This window comes from Sapajus apella, unplaced genomic scaffold (assembly GCF_009761245.1).
Source record: "Sapajus apella isolate SASKATOON/1434 unplaced genomic scaffold, GSC_monkey_1.0 scaffold9, whole genome shotgun sequence".
NCBI lineage: Eukaryota > Metazoa > Chordata > Mammalia > Primates > Cebidae > Sapajus > Sapajus apella.
The window spans coordinates 7,499,538-7,527,141 of record NW_022436949.1 but is presented as its reverse complement, the minus strand read 5'-3'; the positions used below and the strand labels follow the sequence as shown (position 1 = coordinate 7,527,141).

Genomic DNA, 27,604 nt, shown 5'->3' with positions numbered 1-27,604 from the left:
AGCCTAGCCTAGCTCTGTCTGATTTTGGGTGGACCCCTCTGCCACCTCAGAGCGAGCACTTCGGCAGGTAATATGTCCAGAAGGCTTCCTTTTGGAGCTTCATGGGCCCCGTCGTTTAGTCCTGCCTAGTACTTCCTCCAGCATGGTACTCAGTCCCAGAATTACTTTTTCCAGCCTCAGACGTGCAAGGAGAGGCCTAGCAGATGGATTTATATTCCAGCTCTGATCAAATGGTGGCGCAGGGCCGGTCTCGTCCGCCTTTCAGTTCTGCTGGAACCCTATCTCCATATCCAAAGAAATACAATCAGATGACTTCCTCCACGGTCCCCAGCGCTCCTCCAAATCTGACGCCACTCTATGCCCTTAAGGTGAGCAGCCTGGACCGCCAGAAGGGTTGAGCAGCGGCACGGACAGGCGGCCTGGCCAATCATGTTTCACGATGTCCGGAAGAGGCGGTACCCCAGCGTGTCATTGATCCGGCGGCGCGGGATTGGCCAGTCCCGGACCAACAAGGGTGGCGGGAGTTTTCAGAAGTGTTGGCTGCGGCCCCGGCTTCAGCAGTTGGGCTAGGCTGTGCTGACTGTGTGGGTGGAGGACCCCGGGAAGGAAACCCGTTGCCGATCCCTCAGCTCTCCGCTTGCAACTTGCTAAGTGTCCACCTTCTTTCCGGCCTCCGAAGCTGCGGGGAAAGATGGAACGGCATCGGCTGCGGCTGCATCATCCGGCCCAAAGCTCAGCCGCAGGGACTCCCTACTCTTCCTCTGCCTCGCTCCGCGGCTGCCGGGAAAGCAGGATGCCGCGCAGGAAGGGCCCCCAGCACCCTCCGCCGCCCGGTGGCCCCGAGGAGCCTGGGGAAAAACGCCCCAAGTTTGTAAGTATTGTCTGGAGATAGGGTGGGGCTGCTCCCACCTCGCCGTAGTGCTGACCGACGAGGGTGGGCCCACAGGGACTTGGGTGGGGGCAAATTTTATTCTAGAGATTCAGAGCTGCCAGTCATCATAGATTGACAACGACCGAGTCTAGTTCTAGTTGGATCTTGTGGCAAATGCCCAGATCTTTGTGTTGTACCCAAATTTCTTAAGGCTGATGTAAAAAGTAGTTCAAATGTATATATGTATTGACGTCATCTCGGTGGACATTGCATTTTTTAAGTTGAACTTCTCTCTTTTTCCCAAGTGTAAGAGGTTATAAGATATATCAAAGTGAACGTTTAGGTGATAGTATTTTTTTTTTCCTGCTTAGTATTTTTATCTAATAAGAACTTTTAAGGTAGATACAATTTTCCAAGTTGAAACAGCTGGTTTTGAAACTTGGCGGGTGGTGTAGTCACTGCTAAAGAATGTTTTGCTTAGCTTGGAAAGAATTCTAAATATTTGAAACTTGCTATTCTGGTTTGCTTGTTTTTAACACTTAAGGAAAGTGTCATGATTAGCACCTTGTCTTTTCGTTGGTATCAACTAGTGAAAGTATAGGCAGTGATGATTATTTTGCGGTGCGTTTATGTAAATAAATCACATAGAGGATTGATAGATTTGGGATGAATCCAACATAATTGAAATGTCACATTGACTACTCCACCATTTTGCTTAGGAATATGGAAAACCTTTTTTTGTGTGATAGTACAGCCTTTGCCTTATGTGGACAAGTAAAAATTGTGAGAAATTTAAGTCATGATTCACAAATTAAGGGAATAATGGTTTGTGAACCAGCTGCTAACTATAACATTTAGTTAAAAATAATAGTTGAATAAAAAAGAAAGCCCATATATATCAGAATACTGAAAATGAGGAACAGCATAGATTAATTATGCCAAATTAAGTATCAAAATGGTCATAGGAATCCTGACATTTTGCAGAAAGATTAAATATGGACTTTATTATTATCTTGACAGATCTGAAGAATGAATAGGACAGAATTAACTTCCCAGTGAAAGATTTTTGCCTAATGTGAGAAGAATCTACTAAGGCAATGACTTCTCTTCCTTTTATACTCTACTCTCTGGGTTAATAATCTTATTTTGTCTTCTGTGGTCCAGAATATAGGAGGTGTTATTTTCTGTGACTCATTCCCAGCAAGGAGCTAATGAAAACATGATCTAAATTGATATTTCTGTTTAGCTTCATTGAAGGATTTGATTATTTCGTTTCTAGTCTTTGTACTGTTTTTCATTCTTATGTATGCTACATTGACCACCTCAGCATGACATTTGTTAAAAGGGTTCTCATAAAGATGAAATGACATCTAAAATATAGCACTTTTAAGTTGTAAAGGTAATAAACACATCTAAAACACTGTGTTTTTGGGTGGCAGTTTGAGTTGAATCATGACTTCCAATTAATTTAGAAGTAATTTGGACTCTTGGTACTTTGAAGCTAATTTAGATTCTTGCTTATATGGTAATTTCTTTAGTTATATCTTCCAGTTCATTAATTTTGTTATCAGCTATGTCTAATCTACTTTTATGAATATTTGTTTTTAGCAATTATTTTTTATTTTAATAAGTTCCATTTGCTTATTTTTCAAATCTGCCTGAGCATTCTTGATAGTTCTTTGTTTCTTATTCGTTTATTTCTTCAGACATTTCCTACTTAGTGGTTCATATTCTTTATTTGACAGCTCTGCTATTTGTAACCTGGTCTGTCTACATTGACTCATATTCATGATGGCTTGCTCTCTTTCTTGTGGTTGTTTATCTTTGTAAGCTCATTGCTTTATCTTCACCTGTAGGATTCCAGGGATGCTTTTCTTTAGAGAGAATTTGAGTCTGTCTACCAGGAACCTGGGCATGCTACTGATTTTGGACCACTTTCCTGTTGAACTGGGAATCTTAAGATGGACAGAAGTTCCAGGCACAGCTCTACTCTTTTCCTGTCCTAAAAGCTCAGTATCTCAGTCTCAAGGCTGCTTTCTTCCCAGTTTGCCTGCTTATCACTGCTCTTGATTGCACACCAGTAACTCCTGTTTTTAGGTTGGAGAGGGATCTTTGAGACCATCAAAGGTCCCAGCAATGCCTCAGAAAGTAATTGTACTTGCAGGTGTGAAGTCAGTCACTGTTCTTGCAGATGTCAAGTCAGTTCTTGGCTTTTTCTTGATTGGATGAAGTGATGTTATCCTAAATCTTTTCAGGTCACCCAGCCATTATCCAAACCTGGGGCAGCTGCTTTTGATTGGAGCAAGTAATATAGGTTGGTGATGTGATGGGTAGGAATAATTTAGGTGGCCAGTGTTTTGCACACTTCTGCAAAGCAGCAAGCTGGTAGTGGGATGGAGTGCTAAACTGGTCACTCCCTTCTGTCTTAGCGTAAGAAAGCAGGAGCTCTGGCGCCCACTGATGTCTTGTTTTACTTTGAGTCCTGATAAAGCAGGTAAACAAATTCTTGTTTTCTACCAAGTTTATAGTTGTGGGCTTCAAGTCACTTGTGAGTTGGGTAAAAAAGTTTGTAGCATAGAAACCTCTTCTCATAGGTAAGTATAGATAGCAGAAATTAGTCTATTGTAATTGTATTATACTTTCGCTGTGCTATGAATCAACTGACTTTGGGCTGATTGTGAATTAACCAACTTGGTCTCATTTGGAAATACCTTAAGCCATGAGTATAAAGATGATAGGGATAGCTACTGGGGCATAGAAGATACATGGAGCCTGAGGGGACAGAGCAAGTATCTGGGTGGAGACTTTGTGAAGGCAGATAAAATTCAGTGGGATCGTTAAACTCAGAGCCTGCCCTAGGTCACACTGTTAGTACCTGGACCTGAGTCCTATATCCTTTGTAGAACAGAACAAATGTCCTACTGATTATGGAGAGCCTTTCAGTAATACCTGTTTCCCGTTGTTCTTAACAACACACAGATGGTGGCGGCCACTAGCTACAGACTGAGAGCAGGACATGTGGCTTCTGGGAGAAGTGTCCATCTCTAGGATGTAGGTCAGTCCATTCAAAGGGGGCCTGTAAAGTGGTGGTCCAAGTTGATGAAAGACTTCTTTTTAATTAGGAGAGTTCTTTAAAAGTTCTCACAGACTTCAGTGTAAATCATTTAATCATTTCCATCGAATAGATTGTTAATTATTGATTTATTATGTCATCGTAGTACCTTCAGTTTTGGTTTTAGATTTTTCACCTTGTCCTTTAATTTCTGTATATTTACCACGTTTGGGCATTGATAGTAATACCAGTTAGCCTTTCTGAGTGAGCTAAGCACTGTTTTAGGTGCGTTATAATTATCAACTCTAATTCTTAGAACAACCATGTGAGGTAGATAATATTATTCGCCTTGTTTGCCATAGGAGGAAACCAAGGCATAGAGAGATTCGTTGTCTAAAATCACACAGCTGCCAGTTCATGAGGCTGGGATTTGAACCTAGGTAAGCTGGCTTCAGAGTATACATTCCTTTTTTAATTTTATTATTTATTTGTTTATTTATTTATTTATTTATTTTTTGATATGGAGTCTTATTCTGTTCCCAGATGGGAGTGCAGTGGCACAATCTTGGCTCATTGCAACCTCTACGTCCCGAGTTCAAGCGCTTCTCCTGCCTCCACCTCTGAGTAACTGGGATTACAGGCGTGTGCCATCACTACCAGCTAATTTTGTATTTTTAGTAGAGACGAGGTTTCACCATGTTGGTCAGGCTGGTCTTGAACTCCTGACCTCAAGTGTTGTACCTGCTTCAACCTCCCAAAGTGTTGGGATTACATGCTTGAGCCATTGTGCCCAGCCCAGAGTACACATTAGTCACTGTCCTGAATTATCTCCCATAGCTTTTGAGAACTTCAATCTTTACTGCTTCTTTTCTCATCCAGGAACCATTAGCAATAATTAGTGATGCCTTTAATGAATATATAATATGAATATAGAATGGATATTCTGATTATAGGCAGACTGCGAGGTGAGAAGATTTATGAGGTTGGAGAATTTTTGTTGATTGTACAGATAGTAGGAATTTGAGTAGAGATGAAATCCCAGTAAGCTTGATGAGATTGGTGCATGTCTGCCAATTACTTGGGTTACTTGGAAGCAGGTGTAGTAGGCTGAGCAATGATCTTCCAAAGGATAGAAACTCCTTAATCCCTGGAACCTGGGAATGTTACTGTATATGGCAAAAAAGGACTTTACAGATTTTTTTTTTTTAAAGAGGGGCCAGGCAGGAGCCACAATTAAACCCAATGAATGACTGTGCTGTGGTGGAACTAATGACAGCAGAATGTTTGAAAGACATACTGCTCTTTGCTCTACCAGGCTCTGAGAGACAGGGTAACTCAGCCTCAAGCCCCCTGCCGGGAGGAGGAACTACCCTTCAGTACTTGCCTGCCTGAGTTTGGGCTGCCACTGTGTTGGAACTCTCTGCTCAGCTTCCTAGCCAGCCCAGATCGTGGAATGTGGCTGCTTCCAGCCCTTTGGCTGGGGCAACCACAGGTGGTTCAGTCAGCCTCCGCCTGGGCCTGTTGAACTCCACCAGGTGGCAGCCCCATCTGGACATCGGGGGCCTTGGACAGTGATATGGTCAGCACATGGAGACTGTCTATCTATGAGGTGGATACCCATTAACTAAGCTCACAAGCTCGATGAATAAGCTGTAACCCAACTTATTAATGTATATCAGCCAGTGTGTGGCAGCAAAATCCTTCAGGGTATGCAGGCCCCAGAACAAAAGGGATTAAGAAAGAGCAGATGAAAACAGTTCTGGCCAGTAAGCTAGAGGAGAAATCTGCCGGGGAGTTCTGAGAAACATGTCTTTGCTCTGTAAAAAGGGACTAACAAAAATTTTGGATCCATTAATGGCCGAGTGGCTCTCATTGGACCACAAACCTCTCACATGGCAAAATTATAAAAGGAACTCTTAAAACACTGGAGCATGATCAAAAGACATGGCTATTGGAGTCAATACTTGGAAGAAGGGATTAGTTCATTTTTTCTAGCTTTTTGCCTAAGGGATGCCCCTAGTCAGGGTCATGTGGGGTGGTTAAAACTAGAATAGAAGCCCACAGTTGTACTGGCATAAAAAACCAGAAAACAGAGTTCTGGTGACCATATAGCTGATAAGTGAGGAGGAAATCCTGGAAAGGAGAGGGAGCCACAAATGGGTAGACCCAAATTCTTTGTGTAGACTGCTCAAATTTCTAAACCTACATGTGTGGGACAAACTGCAAGCAGCACAGCTAAGGCTAAAATATCTAAACAGATTTCAGGTTCCATCCAGCAGATGGGACAGTATGTGTAGTTTGAGAGTTCAGCCGAGTTAACTGCTCGCTAAAACAAACACAAAAGCAATACTTCTCAGAAGAACAAAAGGAATTCAGAGTCCCTACACCATGCATTTACAAGGCTCAGGATACGGTGCAAATGTACTTAACAGAAAAAAACAAGAAAATGTGACCCATAAAAATGAGAAAAAGGAATCAATGGAGACCAACCTCAAGATAACTCAGCTGTAAACATTAAAAGACAAGGATTTTAAAGCAGTTGTATAACCATGTTTAAGAATATAAATGAAATATACTCACAATGAATGAAAAGATAGGAAACCTCAGCATAGAAACAGAAACTATAAAAAGATCACAGTGGAAATTGTAGCGCTGAAAAATACAAAGTCTGAAACAAAAAGGCTAACAAGAAGCAATAGCCCATTTTTTGCCTTTGGCCATCATCAGGATGTGATGCTTATTTTGCCATAGTCATCTTCTGATCATGGGGATAGCTAGCCTAAGTACAAGGCCCATGTGCTGTGCTACTTATGGCAGAGCAAGAATATAGGAAGGGGCCGGGTGCAATGGCTGATAACTGTAATCCCAGCACTTTGGGAGGCCAAGGCGGGCAGATCACTTGAGGTCAGGAGTTCGATGCCAGCCTGGCTAACATGGTGAAACCCCATCTCTACTAAAAATACCAAAATTAGCCAGGGTTTCCCTCATGGTGGTGGGTGCCTGTAATACCAGCTACTCAGGAGGCTGAGGCAGGCGAATCACTTGAATCCAGGAGGCAAAGGTTGCAGTGAGCCAAGATCATGCCACTATGCTCTAGCCTGGGTGACAGAGTGAGACTTCTCTGTCTGTCTGTCTGTCTCTCTCTCTCTGTGTGTGTGTATATATATAATGAAGGAAGGATCAGGGTCTCTGAGCCACTATAGGTTAGGTTAATCTGGGAACTTTCCTGCCACCAGACTTCTTGTATTGGGAGAAAAAGAAAATGCAGTTATCTGTTTGAAACTTATGATACTAATATGAGAAGTAAAGCATTGTTAGGGTTTAGAAAATTATACCCCCAAATATGCCACTTTGGACTTCAAATTGAGAGAAGCTGGGGAGCTGGAAATGTAAGAAAGGGTCTTTTCTGAAGTTCCCCTATCTACCTAAAGTTTTGTGTTCTCCAGAAGACCCCCAGAAGATAGTCAACTGTTGTGAATCCCTTCCCTAGATATCTCAATTCAAATAGATGCATACTGAAGGAAAACTAGAGTTGACACTACACCCAGAGCCAAGACAAACTTTGTCCCAGACTGCTGTCTCTTTCTTTGGCCCCATTCATCTCCCCTAAAGATCATTTACTCCAGTAAATTGCCTTACATCCCCCGCTTCCCTGTTCCTTATGAAGAGGGTATTTAAGCTTTAGCCATCTGGCCCTTCTTTTGAGTTTCATACTTTGCATAACTCCACACTTGCCACACTTGCACATAATACATTTGTATACCTTTTCTCCTGTTTTCTTTTTTAAAGGACTTTACACAGATGATCAAGGATTTTAAAATGAGATTATTCTGGATTATCACAGTGGCCCCTAAATGCAAACACATGTATTGTTATTTTACCACAGAAGAGGAAAAGGTATTGTGACTGCAGAGGGATAGATTGGTAATGCAGCCATCTGAAGCTCAAAGAGTCAAGGCATGCCACTCCCCTAGAGCTGCTAGAAGGAGAGCTGCCCACCTTGATTTTGGCGCAGTGAAACCGATTTGGGACTTCTGGCCTCCAGAACTGAGAGAATGAATTTCTGTTGTTTTAAGCTGCCAATTTGCGGTAATGTGTTACACGTGCGATAGGAAATGAAGCTAGGTGTGGTTATAAGGAGGATCGTCAGATTCATTTAAATCTCTTCCTTCACTTTATTGTAATTTGGGAGGATAGAAGATAACCAAATTACAATTAAAAAAAAAAACCACAACTGAAATAACAACCAAAACCTCCATTCCTGTTTTGTCTACTCTATGATATTTATAGTTGCTAGAAAGCTGGGAAAAGATGGAGGTGATTTCTGAATGCTGTTTTTGTTTTTTTGAATTTGTTCCTTCATTGAGTTCTCAGTTTAAGTCATGCTGTCAGCTGTCCTAGGGTTAAACTGTCAAGAATTGAGATACTGTTCTTAGTTGAAAGCTTTAGGCAACTGAGTTTTATTCGTATCAGAATTCTGCCTAACATACACCAGACATTGTAACCATCAGAAGAAGGTAAAATCATTTTATTAAGGCTGCTCTTCTAAGAAATTGCTCAGAATTTTTCCAGCCTTTCTTTCCTTTCTAGTCTTGTTAATAAAACAGAAAAACCCACTTTTTTTTAAAATAAATGATTTATTAAAAAAAAACAATATATGTTAAGTGGCTTTTGGGGGGATACATTTAGTTGCTGAAAGCATATAACATATGGTATTTAATACTCCTGGACCACTCTGGGACTTTTCTTTGAGGGTAAAAAGGGGTGGGGGTAGGGATGATTGTCTCAGGTTTAGAGCAAGGCTTAATTGCTTTTTTCAAAGACTCATGTCTTTAATTATGAAGCAAGCAAACTGACATACATTTATTACATGGTGAAACGTTGCATCTCATCTAGTCTATCCTGTAGCAATTGCTTCCTAACAGATGTTAGCTAAAACACCTTTGTGTAGTTGGTGGAATGCTAAAATTTGTCATGCTTTTATTATTGTTGCCTTGAATTAACTCTACTTTATGGCATAACTTTATTGCTGTGTCCTAGAATCTTTATATATTTATTGCCTTATAAATTGTATTTAAAATTGGCTTTTTATATAGAATGTAAATTAACACGTGCATAACTTGTTTATGCTTGCAGAATAATACAGGAAAAAACGGCTACGTATTACACTAATATAATTGTCTTTAACTCAGCACGTAGTATCCTCTAAACTGGGAATCAAATGAATGCTAAAGAATATGCTTATCCTTATATTCTTGTTTATTGCAGAAACTAATTTGACTTTTAGATCTATAAAATATAGATTAAGCATAACCTTTTACTTCATGGGATATTAAGGATCAAAGCATGGGCTTTCTTTGAACAGGATCTACAAAGGTAACTGTTCTCTCAGTAGCAGCAGGATGGCATTGAAATACCTTACCATTGGGAGTAATTTTTCTCAAAGAGCAAATTGAATGTCATTATTAACTTAGGGGAGAATTTAAGAGTTTAAATAAGTTTTTGGTGCTGAAACATTCATGTTACTGGTTACTTGGTGAAAACTATTTGGAAATGCTTGCCATAGATTTTCCTCTTCAAAAGACCCACTGCTATCTTTACTTATAGTTTTTTTGTAGAAGAGGCATTATGAGTAACATTTATGAGCAGTCCACTTGAACCACTGTCAGGGTTGAATCCCAGCAATATCACTTATTAGCTGTGTGAACTGAGCAGTTATTTAACCTCTCTCTGTGCCTCCCCTTTCTCATGTGTAACATGGGGTTGTCATGAAGATTAAGAGCTATGTTATGGGCCTAGAATAGTAACTGGCTCATTGTAACCTCTATGTAAATATTTATAGGATTTTTGTAAATATTTATAGGGTGGTGGTTGTTATCATTAGTAGCAGAAGTAGCAGTACAATTTTTCTCTATACTTTAGGGCATTAGGAATACACTGGATATTTGAATAATTTTCTAATACTGGAAAACTTAATTGAACCAGGCTTTTTCTTCTTGGTGTGGTGGAGGCAGAGCCATTCTGTTCTTCGTTCTTATGTTGGCATACCAGGTGACATTTGGATTCATGCAGAGTTCTGATCTGATAGCTGAATGGTCAGAGCAAGTTTCTGAAGCTTTCTTAAGAGCCTGTTCTTTATTTCTAAAATGGGGCTCTTATGATGATGAAACTTGGGGTATAAATGTAACTTACAAAAAGAACCTATAACGGAAACAACTTCAAACTTAGGAAGAAAAAATTCTTGTGATGCTCTGATATGGACTTGAATGATAATAAAAATAATGTTACTAATATATGTACAGTTATAAAACCAAGTATAACTCTTTATGCCTATTACTTTTTATAGCTATAAAACTAAAACAGATTTACATCTAAAATCCAAAACAAAACTATAAAACCAATAAAATTCAAATTAACAACAACATTAATTTAATGCAATTGATGATGTTTTCCTGAAATTAAGTCATTATTGGATTTAATAGTGGAAAAATACGTATATATTTTGCTGTTTTTCTTTCTTTCAATTTGATTCTTGGGTGGAAATGGAATCCCAGAGGCTGAGGAAGATATGTGTAGACTGAGGAGTTCATAAGACAGCTTTACACTGTTAGTAGGGTCTTGTCTTTAGACACCACTATCTTTTTCATAGGTCTTGGCTTGAGGCTGTAGATGAAGTAGCGAACTGTTATAAACTTGTTTTTAAAAAGAAAGCAGCCATTTGTAAACATTTCGTAGTAAATGTTATGAAACTGTTGAAGCAGCAGAAAAAATCAGAATTCATACTACCAGCTACTATATTCATTTTTCTCTTGAAATCTAATTTTCCATAGCTGTGAGTGCATAGTTCCCAGAGTAGTATGATTTTGGAATTATAAATAGCCATTTGGAACTGAATTCTTCCTAAGTGGAAGAGCTTGTGAAAATCTAGTGTGTCATGATGATGCTTGGCCCTCATTGGGTACCATCTTGGTAGTAAATACAAGTATAGTCACCAAAAGTTCCTGACAGAACATCATTATAGAATGGGTCATTCACAATGTCCAGAATAGGCTTACTTTAGTTCTAATGTTTAAGATAATCTTGAAAAAATTAAGACTTAAGTAGAATTTGTGGAAGGCCTCTGTAGACCACAGTTTGGGGTACCCAGAGATGACTTGAGTCAAGAAATTAGATGTGTACCTGAACCAGACAGAGGTTTTCCTCCTTAGTCCTCTGTTTAGTGATGAGATAAAAGTGATTAGTATTTATCAGTGGTGAAGGATGTATACAATGTGTTTCAAAACAGTTTGCTTCTAATAGTCTTTTTGGGTAAACAAGAAACTTGCAATTTTTAAACAATTTTATCATATATGTATCACACAAAAGATGTGTAAAACACTGGATACTCAACAATAAGCTTAAAAAAGAAATATGAATTCCATTGAAATGTTTATTTTCTCTTTTTTTTTTTTAATTTTGATTATTTTTAGAGTTCCACTTTGTATACATCTCTTTTCCTAAAAGTAAATCTGTGAATGGAATTAATACTCAGTAGCTTTCTGATCTCTCCATCTTTGAGGATCATGGCAGATCTTAAATACTGGAAAGGAAGGAGGAGACTATGATGTAATATACCAAATGTGAGGTCATTCTGTGTGCTAAGGGATTTGGGATATACCTAAGTAGCGGTGGTCTAAGTCATACCCTCTTGAGTTAAAGATGACTGAATACCTGTTCAGAGTACTACAGCTCTCTCAAAGGAGTTACAGTGTAGAATTTCTTGAAGCCCTTAGTAAAAGCCCTTGGTGGATTAATTGTGAGATCTATAATGCTGCATTTATTTGGTTAATTTTATTATGAAGTATCTTCCCAAAATACAGAGTTTATCCTGTAATTGCTGCATTTTTTCCGAGGTTGGCTGTTTATTTGGGTGTTATAAAATGAAACTTCGTAACATTCAGTTTTTAAATAAAAGATTTGCAAATTGGTGACATTAATTATGGACTTTACTATAGAATTAAACTTTTTTTTATTAAAACCTTTGATTAAATTCATTGCATAATGACAATTACAATTCTTTTTTAATGAAAAAATTGACAGCCTGAGAAATAAACATGAAAAAATGGAGTGCATATAATCCGCATTGAGAAATTCAATGTGACAATTTCACTTCTTTATAAAAGGTGACGGTCTGCAATTAAAACCATGTTCTAACTCTACTCAGTCTCTTTTGAGGGTATAATTTTGCTCTTATTGTTATGTTATATTGAACCTGCTTTTTGTTACTTTATACATGTGTTTGTAAGCTTTTGGAAGTCACTTTCTCTGTGGTGCCTGGTATTGACTTGTGTTTATAGTAGGAATCTGAATACTTGGCTAATTGAAAATCTAAACAAAGTACTCTTGTAACCTTATATTGCGTGGTTCATTAATCCATTCATGATTGATTTGTTTGAATGTTATTAATATACCCTAATTGTTCATTTCTTTTTATAAAAGATCCCAGTGGTGGTGGGCAAGGGTATGGGAAAGACTACCAGAAACATATGTGGGTTGTTGGAGAACTTGGGCCTGGCAATGTGGCTCTAAAGTCCCACCGCTAAACTGTGATAAAAAGGACTTGAGGGAGACTCAAATGTGGCTGTATCTCCTTGGGCAAATTATCAACCTTTGTGCCTCTGTTTTCCCATCTGTAAAATGGAAGTATTTAGTCTCTATGCTTATAGATAGTTGTGAAGATTAGTTGAGTTAATGCATGTTACAATAGCTTAGTCACAGCACAGTGAATATGTAACAGCTGTTATTAACAGGGGAGATCCCATCACTACGTTTTAAATCCCCAGTTACTGACAGCATTTTAACTTCTTCTTGCTTCCTACTTCCTTTCTCTTCACAGCTTTTTTTTTTTTTTTTCCTGGGGGACATTGAGATTATGGGACTCAGTCATTCATTGCAGTGGGACTCACACCAGATGTTTGGTGCCTGGATATATTCTCTTCCTTTCTGTTTCATGTAGACCTCCAGCCATTGCCTCTCTTTCTCTGTCTGCCTCCTGCTGTCAGCATTTGCTGCACACTAAATCCACACTCCACAAAAGTAACCATGGAGCTCCCTTTGAACTGGGATGCCTTCAAACTCCTCCCTTCCTCACACCTCACATAAGGTAGCATATCAATAAATAATAGAACCTTTGGCCTCCTTGTTCAGTTGCCTCAGATCTCTAAGCCTGGAGCAACCTGGCAGGCTTCTTGGCTGAACTCGGTTCCTGCATCCTGGTGGAAACCACTCTCAGCTTTGTGAACTGACACCGTTAGACATCGAGTATCTATGTGTCCTCGGTGCTGCTAGATAGCAATCATCATCACAATAGCTACATTTGTTCAGCTCATACAATGGGCTGGGCACTGTTTTCATCACTTATCCCTCACATAGTTCTTTGAAATGGGCACTCTCCCTACTGTTATTTTGCACATGATAGGGTTGAGACACAAAGAGGTTAACTGGGAATAGGGCATGATTTGTCCTGGCATTTAACTAGCTCTTTGGTCATTTTCTTTTCCATTTTTCACAGTGTTTATGCTAAACTTTTATCGCTGTCTTTACCTGATTCTTTTTTGTTTTTTCAATTGAAAAAGCGGCCAGGCACGATGGCCCATGTCTATAATCCTAGCACTTTTTGGGAGGCCAAGGTGCGTGGATTGCTTGAGTCCAGGAGTTCAAGACCAGCCTGGGCAACAAGGTGAAACCCTTTCTATACAAAAAATACAATAAAATTAGCCTGGCATGGTGGTGCATTCCTGTAGTCCCAGCTGCTTGGGAGGCTGAGGTGGGAGGATTGCTTGAGCCCGGAAAGCGGACGTGGTAGTGAGCCATGATTGTGTCACTGCACTCCAGTATGGGAAACAGTGCAGGATCCTGTCTCAAAAAATAATAAACTGAAAAACAACGTACTGCTTAAAAAGTCCAACGATGTAAGAGTAAAAAGGGAAATTCCCTAAGCCTCCCTTCTGTCTCAGACTACCAGTAAGGTCCCCTCTGCTACCCGCCATGATGACATTTATTATTTTTTCTTTTTTAACATGAAAGAAAGTATCAGAGAAAAAACAAAAGATGGGTACTCTATAGTCAGAGCAGCCCCAAGGGCTGCTGGTTAGCTTATTATTTTCTTTTACATTCTTGTTTTTTTTTTTTTTTTTGAGACAGTGTCTTACTTTGTCACCCAGGCTGGTGTGCAGTGGTACAATCATGGCTCACTGCAGCCACCACCTCTTGGGCTCAAGTGATCCTCCTACCTCAGCTTCTGGAGCAGCTGGGACTACAGGCATGCTGAACCGCTTGGCTTATTTATTTATTTATTGTAGAGCCAGGGTCTCACCGTGTTGCCCTGGCTCATCTTGAACTCCTATGCTTAAGTAGTTTTTCTACCTCAACCTCTCAAAGTGCTGGGATCGCAGATGTGAGCCACAGTACCTGGCTCTTTTCTCTCCTTCCAATGATATAGTGTGTATGTGTCAAGCACCTACTTTTTTCCCACATGGGAACATACCACGGCATTCACTTAAGATCTCAGAAATGATTGCTCCAGACTCTTAGCACGCCCCTTGATACCTTTTTCAGAGAGAAAATTTTCCTAGAGCTTGCTGTAATTGTTTATATCTGCAATGATTCTTCATTGTTTCTCCTCCAGTATCCATGGAAGGAGTATATTTTCCTGTTCGAGGTTAATCCCTTTATTGCTGTTCTTGGCCCATGCGCATTCAGTAAGGAAGCTTTCACTCTTTACACATTCCATCCTGTAAGGATGCTGAAATGTTTACTATTGTGAAAGAAAAAGCAGAAGGAAAACCAAAACCAAACAACCCCTCTCCTCAACTTTCCCTTGACCCTTTGTCTCTCTGAATAACATGCTCTGCTTCCTACCTTTGTAGCCACTTTCTGTGCATTGCTTGTTTTCATTTATTCAGTAAATTTTTGAATGCCAGTTTTACCGAGCATAGCACACAAGTCAAGTAGATGCAAGTTGGTCCTTGATTTCAAGAGGTTTATATTCAGTCTCATATGGGGAAAGAGAGGTTTTAATCAACAGATATGCTGCAGTGTTACTGGGGAGTTCATGTAGCATAATCTTGAAGAGCTCAGGCTGTGGAGTTAACTTGGGCTTTTTTTTTTGAGTCAGGGTCTTGCTGTTTGCTGGAGGGCAGACACATGATCTGTCTTATTGTAGCCTCGTGCTCCTGGGCCCCAGTGATCTTCCCACCTCAGCTTCCTGAGTAAAGTTAGGATTATAGGTGTGCATTCCCATGCCCAGCTAATATTTAAGAAAATTTTTTATAGAGATGGGGTCTCACTCTGTTGCCCAGGCTGGTCTTGATCTCTTAGTCTCAAGTCATCCCCCCACCTTGGCCTCCCAAAGAACTGGGATTACAGGTGTGAGCAACTTTGCCTGGCCTAACCTCGGCTTAAGTCCTGGTTCTGATGTTTGATAGCTGTGTGACCTTGGAGAATTAATACATTTTTTTCTTTTTTGGGTTCTTCATCTGTAAAACAGGAATAATAGTATCTATATTATAGGTTACATATGATGATCCACTGTGCTGTAGAGTGTTGCTGCCATTATGATAGCATTGGTAGAGGGAGGATATACTCATTAAGGAGGGATGAGCCATCTCTCATTGGTTCTTCACCTTGCCTTTGCTTCTGTCATTCCTCTGAAATCTGCTTTGGCAGATCAACAACTGCTAAACTTGATGCTGATTTTTTTTAAGCCTCACCCTATATAACTTCTTCATTGTATTTTGTACTAACCTTGCCCTCCCTGAAACCATGGTCTAACATGTTCTTCTCTTCTCTTCAGATCTTTGGTTATTCTCTTCACCACACTTTAACATGAGTGTTCCCAAGTAATATCTCTTTGATTTTCTCTTTTTACTTTATCGTAATTCTAATGTGAACTCATCCATTTTTTTAGCTTTACTACCACTTAGGTTAGTGCTTTCTGAGATGATGGAAATGTTGTGTCCTGCCATGTTCAACTTGATAGTCACTAGCTATATGTGGCTTTTGAGCACTCGAATGTGGCTACCGCTACCAAAGAGCTGAATTTTTAATTTGATGTGATTTGAATTAAGTTGTGTTTAAATAGCCATATGTGGCTAATGACTAGCATATTGGATAGCTCAGATTTAGAAGTCGATGACTTCTTAAACTCCATCTTTATTTTAGGATGCTCTTTTGAGCTTCTGTCCAACTTATTCAACCTATTTTACATGGTTGGCTTAGAGGTACCTCAAACTCAACGTATCTCAACTTGAATTTATCTGCTTTCTCATAAACTTCTTTCTTTTATATTCTCTTAGTCAATGTCATCATTTTATCTTGGATTTATTCTCAAGTTCTTGACCTTTTAACTCCCATATCCATTGGTTATCCAGCAACCTTGATTATGCTTCCAGGGTGCTTAACAGCATTCGCCTCTTCTGCACTCCTACTGTCCCTGACCTCATTTCTCTTATCTTCCATCTCTCTGCTGGGTTATTGCAGTAGCTTCCTAACTGATTTCCTTGGCTCTGGTTCTTGGGTCTACTCTGTTTCATCCAGCATGTTGCTGTTACAACAGTTTTCTTTGGAACACCAGTGTGATTATGGAACCTGCTTAAAACTCTTCAATTTCTCTCCTGCATCATTCACAACATAAAGGCCGAGTGGCATGATCTTGTCATTTAATGATTTTGTCGTTACCCACATTTCTAGATTGAATCCCTCAATTTCCACTTGAAATTCCAATTCCTTCATCCACACAATTTACTTGTATGTCCCTGCATGATTGCAATGCATTTTTACAAGCTAGATCTCCTGTCTGGAAAGCTTTAGCTCTGTGCTGGTTTGGTCCATTCCAGTGTCCTCAGTGCATGCTTGAAGTGAATCTGGACCCTGAGGTGTTCCCTGGTATCTGTAAGCAACTCTTCTGGAATGCTTAGATCAGTATCTGTTACAGCACTAATCTCATTGTACTGTACCTTACAGATTGAAGTTTCTGTTAGACCTACTTATCTGATAGATGTGTTGGAGAGGGGAAGGGGAGGCCTAGGAGGAAATTTTCCCTATTTGAGTCTCTAGTTCCAAATATGTACCAAGTAGACTGATGAAGAAATTTACCTTTTTTTTTTGTTTTTTTTTGGTCCCAATCTCCTATTCTTAAGAACCTTGGCTGCTCAGTCTACCAAAATGACGTTTTTTTTCCAAATGATCTTTTCTCTGTAAATAGAAATTTGCACACGTTGAAGACACATGCTGAGAGTTTTCCTGTGGCATTCTTGGCAGCATTTTTTTGTTTGTTTCTACATCTTCTTCAGCTGACAGACACTGGTTTACATTCAGGTTTAAAGGGACTACCTATGGCCCTGGGAGGCTTCACCTGTGAGTCAGGTGTTTCTTATAGACTACCTTCCAGTAACATGATTTAACCCTTCTAGATAACATGGACATTTTATTCTGGCAAAGATGATGCACCTTTATAGACTATAAAGCTACCCTCAATAAGTTTATGAGTGAAACAACATCAGTGATGACAGAAACAGGCATGTGAAAATTATCTGCATATCCTCGTGAGATCTACAGTGCTTAGTAATTTGCACTAGATTATTAGGCTCAATGGGTGCCTTTCCTGACCTGTAGCTGCTGACTTCCGGCAACCCTTGTTGCCTTTTTTTATTAGTGTGTTTGAATGGTGCCATAATCAACATAAAACTATTGTACTTTTAAAAGTCCTATACAAATATGCCTGAATCATTGCTGAAGCTTCCTTTGGCATTGTTGGAGGATTGCCAAGGACAGTTAGGCTGCAGTTGTTTGAGCTTGTGGCTGGACTACATAAACTGGTGTGTTCATAACCAGACTGCAACATAGAATGTAATAAGATTTCACTGTACTGCATATGACACAGTGCAAATTAGGTACAGTATTGGGCTGCTCTGTATCAAATCCCCTTCTAGGATTTATCTCTCCAAATTCCCCACATTGCTTTGGATGACAAGTGCAAAGGAAAGCATTAAGGTGATGAACCTGTGTTTTTCAGTATGTTTAGCTCTGGCAGGCAATTACTAATATTATTTTTTGAATCACCAAAAAGGGAAAATAAGTGACCCAGCCTATTTCTTGCTCCACTAGAACTTATTGGATTGTAAACTGCTTCAGGGCAGGTACCATATTTTATAGGTCTTTATGACCCAGCCCTCACCTGGTGGCCTGGTAACTTAGATGCGGAGTAACTCTATCCTGCTTGGTTAAAATTTCTGAAATAAATGTAAAATGTAACCTACATCTTATGCATAGTTCTGGAACTTCATGTAAAAACTTGAATTGTGCTTTTTCTTTATTTTTCAGATGGTAATTTTATAAATATGTAATCATCTTTTTGATTCTTTTTAAGAGGTAAAGCAATTCAGGAGGGTATTGTAAGGGTTATTGCCGAGTTTAGAATGAGGAAACAGACCAGCATAAGAAAATTAAATGCCAATTTATTCAACTCCCGGGCGAGGTTCCATGGTCCCGGGGAAAGGGGCCAGGGAAGTCGCGCCAATTTCCTGGGGCGGGGGTTTTTATGGCTAGGAAGAATGAGCAACAGCTGGGTGCTCTGATGGACTCCGGGGGAACGGGATTGAGACGGGACGGGCCGCTGTTGGTTGGTGGTTGTTGGGCGGGTTTTCCGGTGGGAGAGCCGAGAGCCGGCCAGGAGCCTTGCATCAGCTGGAGCCTTCCAGGGGAGCCATGCGGCAGAGCTAGGTGCCAGTGCAGAGCCTGGTGCTGGGTGCAGAGGTGGGTGTGTCCAACCTCCCGGCGAGGCAACCGGCCTTACAGGTATAATAAAAACTACTATTTAAATTATGCAAGAAAACTTAACGGTAATTTAGTTATTTGGAAAATGTTCAAACTTTATCAATAACTTAAGAAATTAAATTTTCTTTAGCTGTTGTATTATGTTGTGTTCCTGACAAGCATGTTTTAGTGACATGTTAGAATGTGGATAATTTTGGCTTATGTTTCAGTCTGAATTAGGAGTGCATGGTTTATAAGGTTTGTGGTATATACCACAGCTTTAAAAAAATCTGTAAAAGAGAAGAAAGCTTTTCATTTCTATTATGTATTTGAGAGCAACTTAAAAGGAGGAAACCTCCTAGCAAACTATGTATTCTTATTAGTGTTAGTTTACAGAAATTGCAACCCCCTCATGCTCATTTATCTCTGAGGTTTATTTATTTTTTCTTTTCTTTTTTTCTTCTTCTTCTTTTTTTTTTAATCACCAATAACTCCGGAGAATATACCAAGTAAACCTCCGAGGTTTTAAGGTGTGGTTTTGTAGTCAGTGTTGTTGTTACCATTTAATAACCATCCAATTGGAATTATGCTCACCTTTCTTGTTAAGATTTCATTTTTGAATTCTTTGCCTCATAAATAATTCAGAAACTGCTTCAGCAGTTGGCTGTCCCATCATAGTACTGGGGACTGAGGGAAAGGAAGGAGAATGAGGGTGGATTTTTTACTCATTCCCAGCCTGGACACTCATCAACCCTTATAAATCACTTCTGTGCTATTCCATTTCCAGTTCTCTAAGATGGGGATAATAGTGAATTTTTAGGATTGCTGGGTATACTAATAACAGTAAGTTGTAGTAGTAATGATAAGGTGGGCTATATCATATGGGTACCTAGGGGGCCATTTAGGAATCTTGGGTTCTGTCTCAGTTAAAGGTCCATTTGGTCTGAAGAACAGACCCCATACAATATCTACTTTAATCCTGAAAGGAGGAATTAAAGATATACAGGAATAGCACCTGGAATCAAGCTGGCCCTCATGTAGGAGTGGAACCAGGAGCTAAAAGCTGACAGCTTCTTTCTCTCTCCCTCTCAGTCCATCCAGCATCTCTCTGCTTCTCAATAGCCATAGGTCCACTGTTGGTTCTCTGCATTGTGTGGCTTCAACTGCTTTGATCTTCACACAACCAAGCCTAGAACCTCATAATTCCAGATAGACATATATATCCTTGGTCCATGCAACAGTAGGGCCCGATTTTCATCTCTGAATTCCAATTCCAGAATTGTGGGCTAATGGGGATTTGATTGGCTCTGCTTGGGTTTAGCTGCAGCAAGAGCTGTCTTACAAGGAACAGTGAAGACTGGTGGGCCCACCTCTATGGCATAGGCATTTTCAGAGAAGAGATGGTGTGCAGGATGCAGATAAACCCACAGGCATCTACCATGTTTACCTGTGGGGATCTTTGGAGAGTCCTTGATGATAGTCTTGGTACTGAAAGACTGAGTCTAAAATAGTTTGCCTAGTTTTAGTAGTGTGTATTCTGGTTGCACATTAGAGTTACCTGGGGGATCTTTAAGATTATCCACAGCAGGCTCCATCTTTGGGTATTGATTCATTTGGCCTGGGATATTACATAGGCACCTGTTTGGGAAAGGTAAACAAACTTTCAGGTGATTCTCATATGTAGTCAGGTTGATAACCATTGCCTAAAATGTTCCCTCCACCAATGATAGGGCTGGGGATTCAAAGTTGAGGGGAACATAGTTCCTGTCACATACAAGCAGAAGAGGAGGCATACACACAAACTGCAAGACAAAGATCAGTGACCCAAGGGAGTTGTAAACAAAAGGGATGTGAGAGGATGGAAATGAGATTATTTCTTGATAATAATGAAGGCTGACCCATCCTTACTCTAAATTTATATCTGCAGTACCTACTCGATTTGTTTAGCTCACCTCATTCATGCATCTGACTGTGAGTCTCTGGAGGCTCTGGCAGCATGCTGGCTCTGGGGATGGCATCAGGAAACTGCCACTGCTTAGACTTCTCAACTCCCATATTTGGGCCCCAAAGAAATATAACACTTGAAAGGACCCAGAGGGCAGTCCAACATAACTGACACCCAGCAAAACAGAGCTGCTGGTAAAGTGACCATGACAAAAATCGAGCCCACAGGAGAGACAGCACACATTTAAAATGGATTTAGATGGATTACAGAATGGTTATGAGGCCCTAGAGGAGGAGAAGACTGTTGGGAGTATCCTTGAGGAGAATGATGATGAACTGAACCCAGGTGATGCTTATGTGGATCTTATTGTGAAGGAAGTGGAACAACATTGGGCACAGTTTCCTAAACTCAGGTGTAGTATTTTGTGTACTGGCCTTTTCTATTAAGTCTCCTACCAAGCCTGCAGGGAAGATGCTTGTCTGCCTGGTGGTACAGTTAAGAAATTCAGGCTCAGAGTTTAAGTGCCCAAGATCACACAGATGATTGGTATCAGAGCTGGATTCTAATCCAGGTGAGTTTTATCCCAGAGCTCAGTCTCTTCACCTCTGCTTAATATTGCTTTATCGTGCCACAGCGCAAGGAAGGATGTAAAAGTCCAAGGAGAGGCATGCTTGGTGTGGGCGAGCTTAGAGAAATTTCCTGAATCAGGCAGCATTTGAAAGGTGAGCCAGGTATTGAGACGGAGAGGACTGCCGTAGTGTCTTGGTCAAGGCCCAGAAATAAACAGAAACCAAGGTAGGTTTGCTTTAACACGGATATTATTTAGGAAGTATTAAAAGAGAAAGGCTGGGCCGGGTGCGGTGGCTCACGCCTGTAATCCCAGCACTTTGGGAGGCCAAGGTGGGCGCATCACGAGGTCAGGAGATTGAGACCATCCTAGCCAACATGGTGAAATTCCCGTCTCTTCTAAAATAGAAACAAATTAGCCAGGCGTGGTGGCGCACCTGTAGTTCCAGCTACTCGGGAGGCTGAGGCAGGGGAATTGCTTGAACCCAGGAGGTGGAGGCTGCAGTGAGCCCAGATCCCGTGACTGTACTCCAGCCTGGCGAAGGAGCAAGACTCCGTCTCCAAAAAAAAAAAAAAAAAAAAAAAAAAAGGGGGGGGGGCTGGTCGGACAACGTGGTTCACACCTGTGTAATCCCAGCACTTTGGAAGGCTGAAGGATCACTTGAGGCTGAGAGTTCAATACCTCAGTTCAATACCTGCCTGGGCAACATAATGGGGCCCTCCCTTCTACCCCCCCCACCCCGCCTCAATCTATACCAAAAAAAAAAAAATTATGGGCCATGGTGGTGTGCTCCTGTAATCCCAGCTCCTTGGAAGACTGATTGCTTGAGCTCAGTAGTTTGAGACTGTAGTGAGCTATCATCACTCTACTGCATTCCAGCTTGGGTGACACAGCAAGACCCTGTCTTTCAAAAAAAATAATTAAAAAAATAAAAAAAGAAAGGGAAAGGGCATATTGGAGATGCTTCCGAGGACTCCTGAGGGCTGACGCTCAAACTTCCTCACAGCTATGTTTAAATGGTTGTAAATACTGTTTTCCTTACCCTCTGGTCCTTCTACCCCCTAATTCCATATTAAAAAAATAGTTGATAGAATTAACTGGGTTTTTCCAAAACTTCTCTTTATTGGCTTTCCAGTGTTTTGAAAATATTTCTAGTATCTTCTGGCAAATGACATCTGGCAGCATAACCAAGCTACTCAAAGGGCCCTCAAGTAAATAATGATTATTTGAGTACAGACCTTCCCCACCACCTTGGATAATTCGTATAATATGCGGAATATACTGATTTGATTATTATTTACTGTGTTAAGTGGATTACTTATATTTGTATACTAACAAAATATTTGTGACTATTCAGTTAGAAAAGTAAAAGCCTATGTCTTTTGAATGGTCTGGGAATGATCTGCTTCCTCCCTTCCTCTCGTGACTTCGTTTTGTGCTGTTGGAGCCACACTGGCTCCCTAGTTTCTTGAACATCAGGCATACTCCTCCTGACAGCCTTGTTACGGCTGTTCTTTCTATTGGAAACACTACCCTGCCCATCCCCATAGATAATGCCTTAGCCCACTGGCAACTCTTTGCTCAAACACCACTTTGTCAACGAGGCCTAGGCCTACTTCAATTCCCCATATTTAAAATTGCAACCTGCATACCCTTTTGGCCTACGCTACTTTTTCATTTTATCAGAGCATTCATCACCTTCTAACATCTTAAGTAAGTAATTTACTTATTGTGCTTATTGTCTGTTTTCTCAGTAAAGATAAGTTCCTTTAGGGCAAAAATCTTTATTTATTGCTATCTCCCTTCTCAAAAATATAGCAATGTTAATTAACAGTTGTTGCATGCATGAATGTTTAGGAATCTCTCATTCTGTTAGAAGAAAAAGTTCTACAAGTTTTATCTGAATCGTGGCTAAAATTTTATTTGCCTTTTGTCTTAGATCATTGCTATAATGCTTGCATGTTAATTAGCATGCATTTAAGTATGTATGGTTAGCAGGTGGAGACTTCACCTTTTCTTCCAATCACCATTGAATACTTTGTTATGATGCATTTTGGTTATTGGTTTATCTTGTTCTTTTGTTTGTATGCTCCTAAGGGCAGAGACTGGATCTTCATTAATGTTGTGTCTCACACATGTTGCTGGCCTAATTATATTGTATAGTAGAAGAAACTTAGAATTATGAGACTAGGTCTTGCTTTAAAAATCTTAATCCTTTATTTTATTTCTTATATTTTGGCATCATGACCTTATTTACATTAAGGAATTATCTAGTAAGTGGTATTTACCCTAACTTTCTCAAGATGGCATGATATCATTTACATTTACAATAAAGAAAAATGATAGATTTCTTATCACTCTGTCATTAATAAGTGTCATAAAGTAGAAAAATAAAGCAAAGTCAATATATTATTGTTGCCACAGAAATTGAATTTGTGTCAAAAGGATTTGTACTTGTGATGTAGTGATTCGTATATTTTTCTTGGAATTAAGTCTGTAGCAGGTGACAACATCAATAATTCACAGAACCAAGGAGCTTTTTGAGATTGGTTAATTTATATATGTGAATTAGAAAACAAATGAATAATGTGCTTAATATATTCTGACATACTTGAAAATATGCATGAAAAAACCTAGCCTATTAAAAAGTCTGTGCACATAATATTTATTAGATTTTTTTAAGATTTTTATTTTTTCTTTTTATGAATACATACATTTTTATTTGAAAAGGCACTAATCTATATTTTCTGTTCAATATGAAAAGGATTATCCATAGTAACTTAAAAAAGCTTTTTGTATTAAAGTAAATATGTTCATTGTAGACTACTGGGAAAATACATGAAAATATGAAACAAATCCCACAATCCAGGTATATAAAATTACCTATGATTTCTGTCTTATTTTTCTATACATATATACACTAATGAAGTTGGCATTACGTTACATATGCAATTTTAAATGCAACTTTTTTTCATGAACCATTGTATTGTAAGCATTTTTCCATGTCATTATAGTCCATATGGCAGAACTGTGATTTATTTAATCTTTCTCATGTTTGAGGGAATGTTAGGCTGATTACAGCCTAACATTTAAAGTAATGCTGTAGTGATATATATTTGTATATAAACTTTTTATTGTATTTCTTAATTCCCAAGTATAGATTTTAGAAGTAAAATTATTAAAGTGTGAACATGGGATTTGTTTTACCAAATTGTTTCCTAAAATGACTAAACTAAATTTCCTTTATTGTGATGCTGAAATATAAACAAAATCTTTCTCAAATGTATATGAAAGAATGGGTGATGCTCTATTAGTCTTAGGACCATCCAATCTAAATTTGTGTCGTACACAAGATGTCTAGGGTGCTAAGCCACTCTCAGAAGTAATTTAGTAGTTTGGATAAGCTTCAAGGTGATTCTGGGAGTTCTGGGAGCAGTCTAATTCTCTATATAGCAAATACTGTAAATGCTTTTCAGCCTTCTCCAGATAATGAAAAAGGTCTTGGATTCCCGTAACCTAGAACTGAACCTACTTGTAAAGTGGTTCAGAGATTCGATTTGCTTTTCCCTCAACATGTTGCAAAACAGTTTTTGATCTGGTAGTATAGGTAAAAAGAACTGGAGTAGACAAAGAGACCATCTTAAAATAAGTGTAAAAGCTGTGTTAGTAAATTAGCCATTGTATTTTTCCCTTTGATTTTACCCCAACATTGAATGAATTCATTCAAGGAAAAAGAATATTGGAGTTATGTTAGAATGAAAAATGACTTGTTAGATACCTAGCCTCTGTGGGGTGGAATCTAGGTCAGAGTTCCAAGCTGCAATTTGAGAATTGTTTTTTCTAGAGAGGCAGTTCTTTCCTAGCAGCTATGTTGCCTCCTTAAACCTTGCGTTCTCAGAGAAATGAATCTTTTCACTTCTGTGGATACTTGAATGATGCCTCCTCCTTAAAGCCGATCTCTCTTGCTGGCTCACCTTTCACGATGTAGGAATTGAGGGATAGGGAGGTCTGGATACTGGGTTGCATGACAGTAGAGAAGCCTTGGATAATGAGTAATACATGGTATATTTGTCTTTCTGAGGTTGGCAGAATTGCAGTTATGAGCAAATGAGCAGATTAAAAGAGGCTAGAGAGCTTTTCCTAATTCTCACCTGTTTCTAACATCTCCCCTTTCACTTTTTTCTCCTTGGACTGAAAATCATGTGAACTTAAAAGTTTTTCTTTGTAGTATCAAAGAGCCAGCTCTGCTCTTGTCCTCAGTGCTATGAAAGCTTCAGTGTTATTTTTGGACCTTTCTTAGATGTTAAATCTGGAGCCCTTGAAGAATAATATTTTCACATCTATGTGTGTTGTTAGTTGCCAGGGAGATGATCCATAGATAGACTCTGTAGGTGTGTTTAGTGTCATGGCTAGCAGGAATATTACTTTAAATTTCCGTAGTCTTTATAATTGGTGTTGACGTTAAGATAAACACAGGTGTGTGGGCTAGAAATTTTATTAGATTGAAGCACATATTCATAACTTATTGGTGGAAAGGAATAATCTAATCTGGACTTCAAAACAAAACTGAGCAACATCCCATCAACCTATTATCAGCCATAGATTATGATTAAGAGAAGACTGATCCTTTCTTTTTTCCCATAAGATTCCCCTCCCCTCCTTTCTACTCCCCTCCCCTCCCCTCCACTCCCCTCCCTCCCTCCCTTCCTTCCTTCTTTCGTCAGTAACCTGTGATTTATTCATTTTGTCAAGGCAATGGTGTTATGTCATAGTCTATATAATGAACAATCTGTGATACTTAGGTACTAAGTTTATGCTTATGAGACTGAATGATTTGTGTCTTAGATGAAGGGTTTAAATAAATGATGCAGTTGATAATTCATCTTATATACCAGAGATTGTTGAATTGTCTTAATACAGTATTAATTGGGACCTGTCACTTCATGGCAGTAAGGCTTGCCCCAACTCTGTCAACTCCCTATCTTCACTTCTTTGAAATCCTCTTGTACTTCTTATCTGTACCTTTCATGTGGCTTGTTTCAGGTATGTCCGTTTTTTAGAGTGAGCCATATGATGGGAAATTTATATGTGTGCAGGCTGAGGGAATGTTTAATGGCTGATAGTGATGGAGTGTGGAGTAGGGTTTCTCATGTGGTCCGGGGCATGCTGCCACATCATGACAGGCATGACTCGTTAAACATGTGGGTTCCCAGGTACCAACTTGACTTACTAAATTAGAATGTTGGTAGACTGAGGCCCTGTAATCCAGTTTTACAAAGAAAGTCTTGGTGTGATTCTTATGCACACCAAACAAACAAACGGAAACCTGAAAAGACCAGCTGGTCTAGAGGATCTAGCTTATGAAAATTGTGTCTGAGTCTTTAATCTTACAAGTTTTCCTCTCATTGGTAATCCCTCATAATGATCCACTTAAATGATACAATTTTTTGGCAAGGCACAGTGGCTCATGCCTGTAATCCCAGCACTTTGGGAGGCCGACGTGGGCAGATCACCTGAGGTCAGGAGTTTGAGACTAGTCTGGCCAACATGGGGAAACCCTGTCTCCAGTAAAAATACAAAGATTAGCCGGGTGTGGTGGTGCACGCCTGTGGTCCCAGCTACTTAGGAGGCTGAGGCAGAAGCATCAGTTGAACCTGAGGTCTTACCACTGTATTCCAGTCTGGGTGACAGAGCGAACTGTGTCTTAAAAAAAAAAGATGGAAATTTTAATGGAATTAAACTATGTCAGCCAAAGATTATTTAAAAATGCTACCACATATTTGGGCTCTGATGCTAATAATAAATTGATATAAACCTACTGGCTTATATATGTGGGTGGCTGTCATGTTCCTAATGATATCAATGGACAGATCCTTTGCTCTGCTGGTCTGCAGGTTCAGATGTGCTAACCAATGAAAGAAAATGTAAAATTTGTGAAAAGTCTTGGGCTACAGCTTGGTATCTTTTTCAGTGTGTGTGGACCACCTGGGTTTGTGTATTGCTTTGTGTACTACAATTTATCTGTCTTTGTTACTTGTAAACTAAGTTAGTGGGGAAACTATTTCACATGCCTCTTGATATTCACAGCATTTAGCACAGTTCTCTGAAAGCTCTAAATCCATTTTTTGACAGCATGCACTATCTTCAATAAAAGTTTTGATGCATTGCTTAAATGGGAATATAGAGACCTGTGTTCTGTGTTTCTACTTTTTCCCCCCCGACTCCTATGTTCTTTAGAAGAAAAATCTGTAAAGGCTTTTTTTCTTCTTTCAATTCCAGAGTGACCCTCTTGACCATTCATCCTAGGAACTGTCATTAACAGAAAACATTGTTACCCATCTGTATGTGGTTCTCCTTACTTTTTACAGAGAAAAT

At 39.5% G+C, this 27,604-nt stretch overlaps 1 protein-coding gene across 2 annotated transcripts in view; it reads left to right on the top strand.

Annotated features, from left to right (window-relative positions):
- Positions 1–472: 472 nt before the first annotated feature.
- Positions 473–27,604, top strand: part of DIAPH3 (diaphanous related formin 3) — a 493,236-nt gene continuing 466,104 nt past the window's right edge. Inside the window, exon 1 of one of the 2 annotated variants that reach the window (XM_032277324.1) lies at positions 473–871. In XM_032277324.1, coding sequence (XP_032133215.1) covers positions 692–871 — 180 coding nt within the window. In that variant the 5' untranslated portion in view covers positions 473–691. The remainder of the gene's footprint in view (positions 872–27,604) is intronic. The other variant, XM_032277325.1, reaches the window with a different exon arrangement.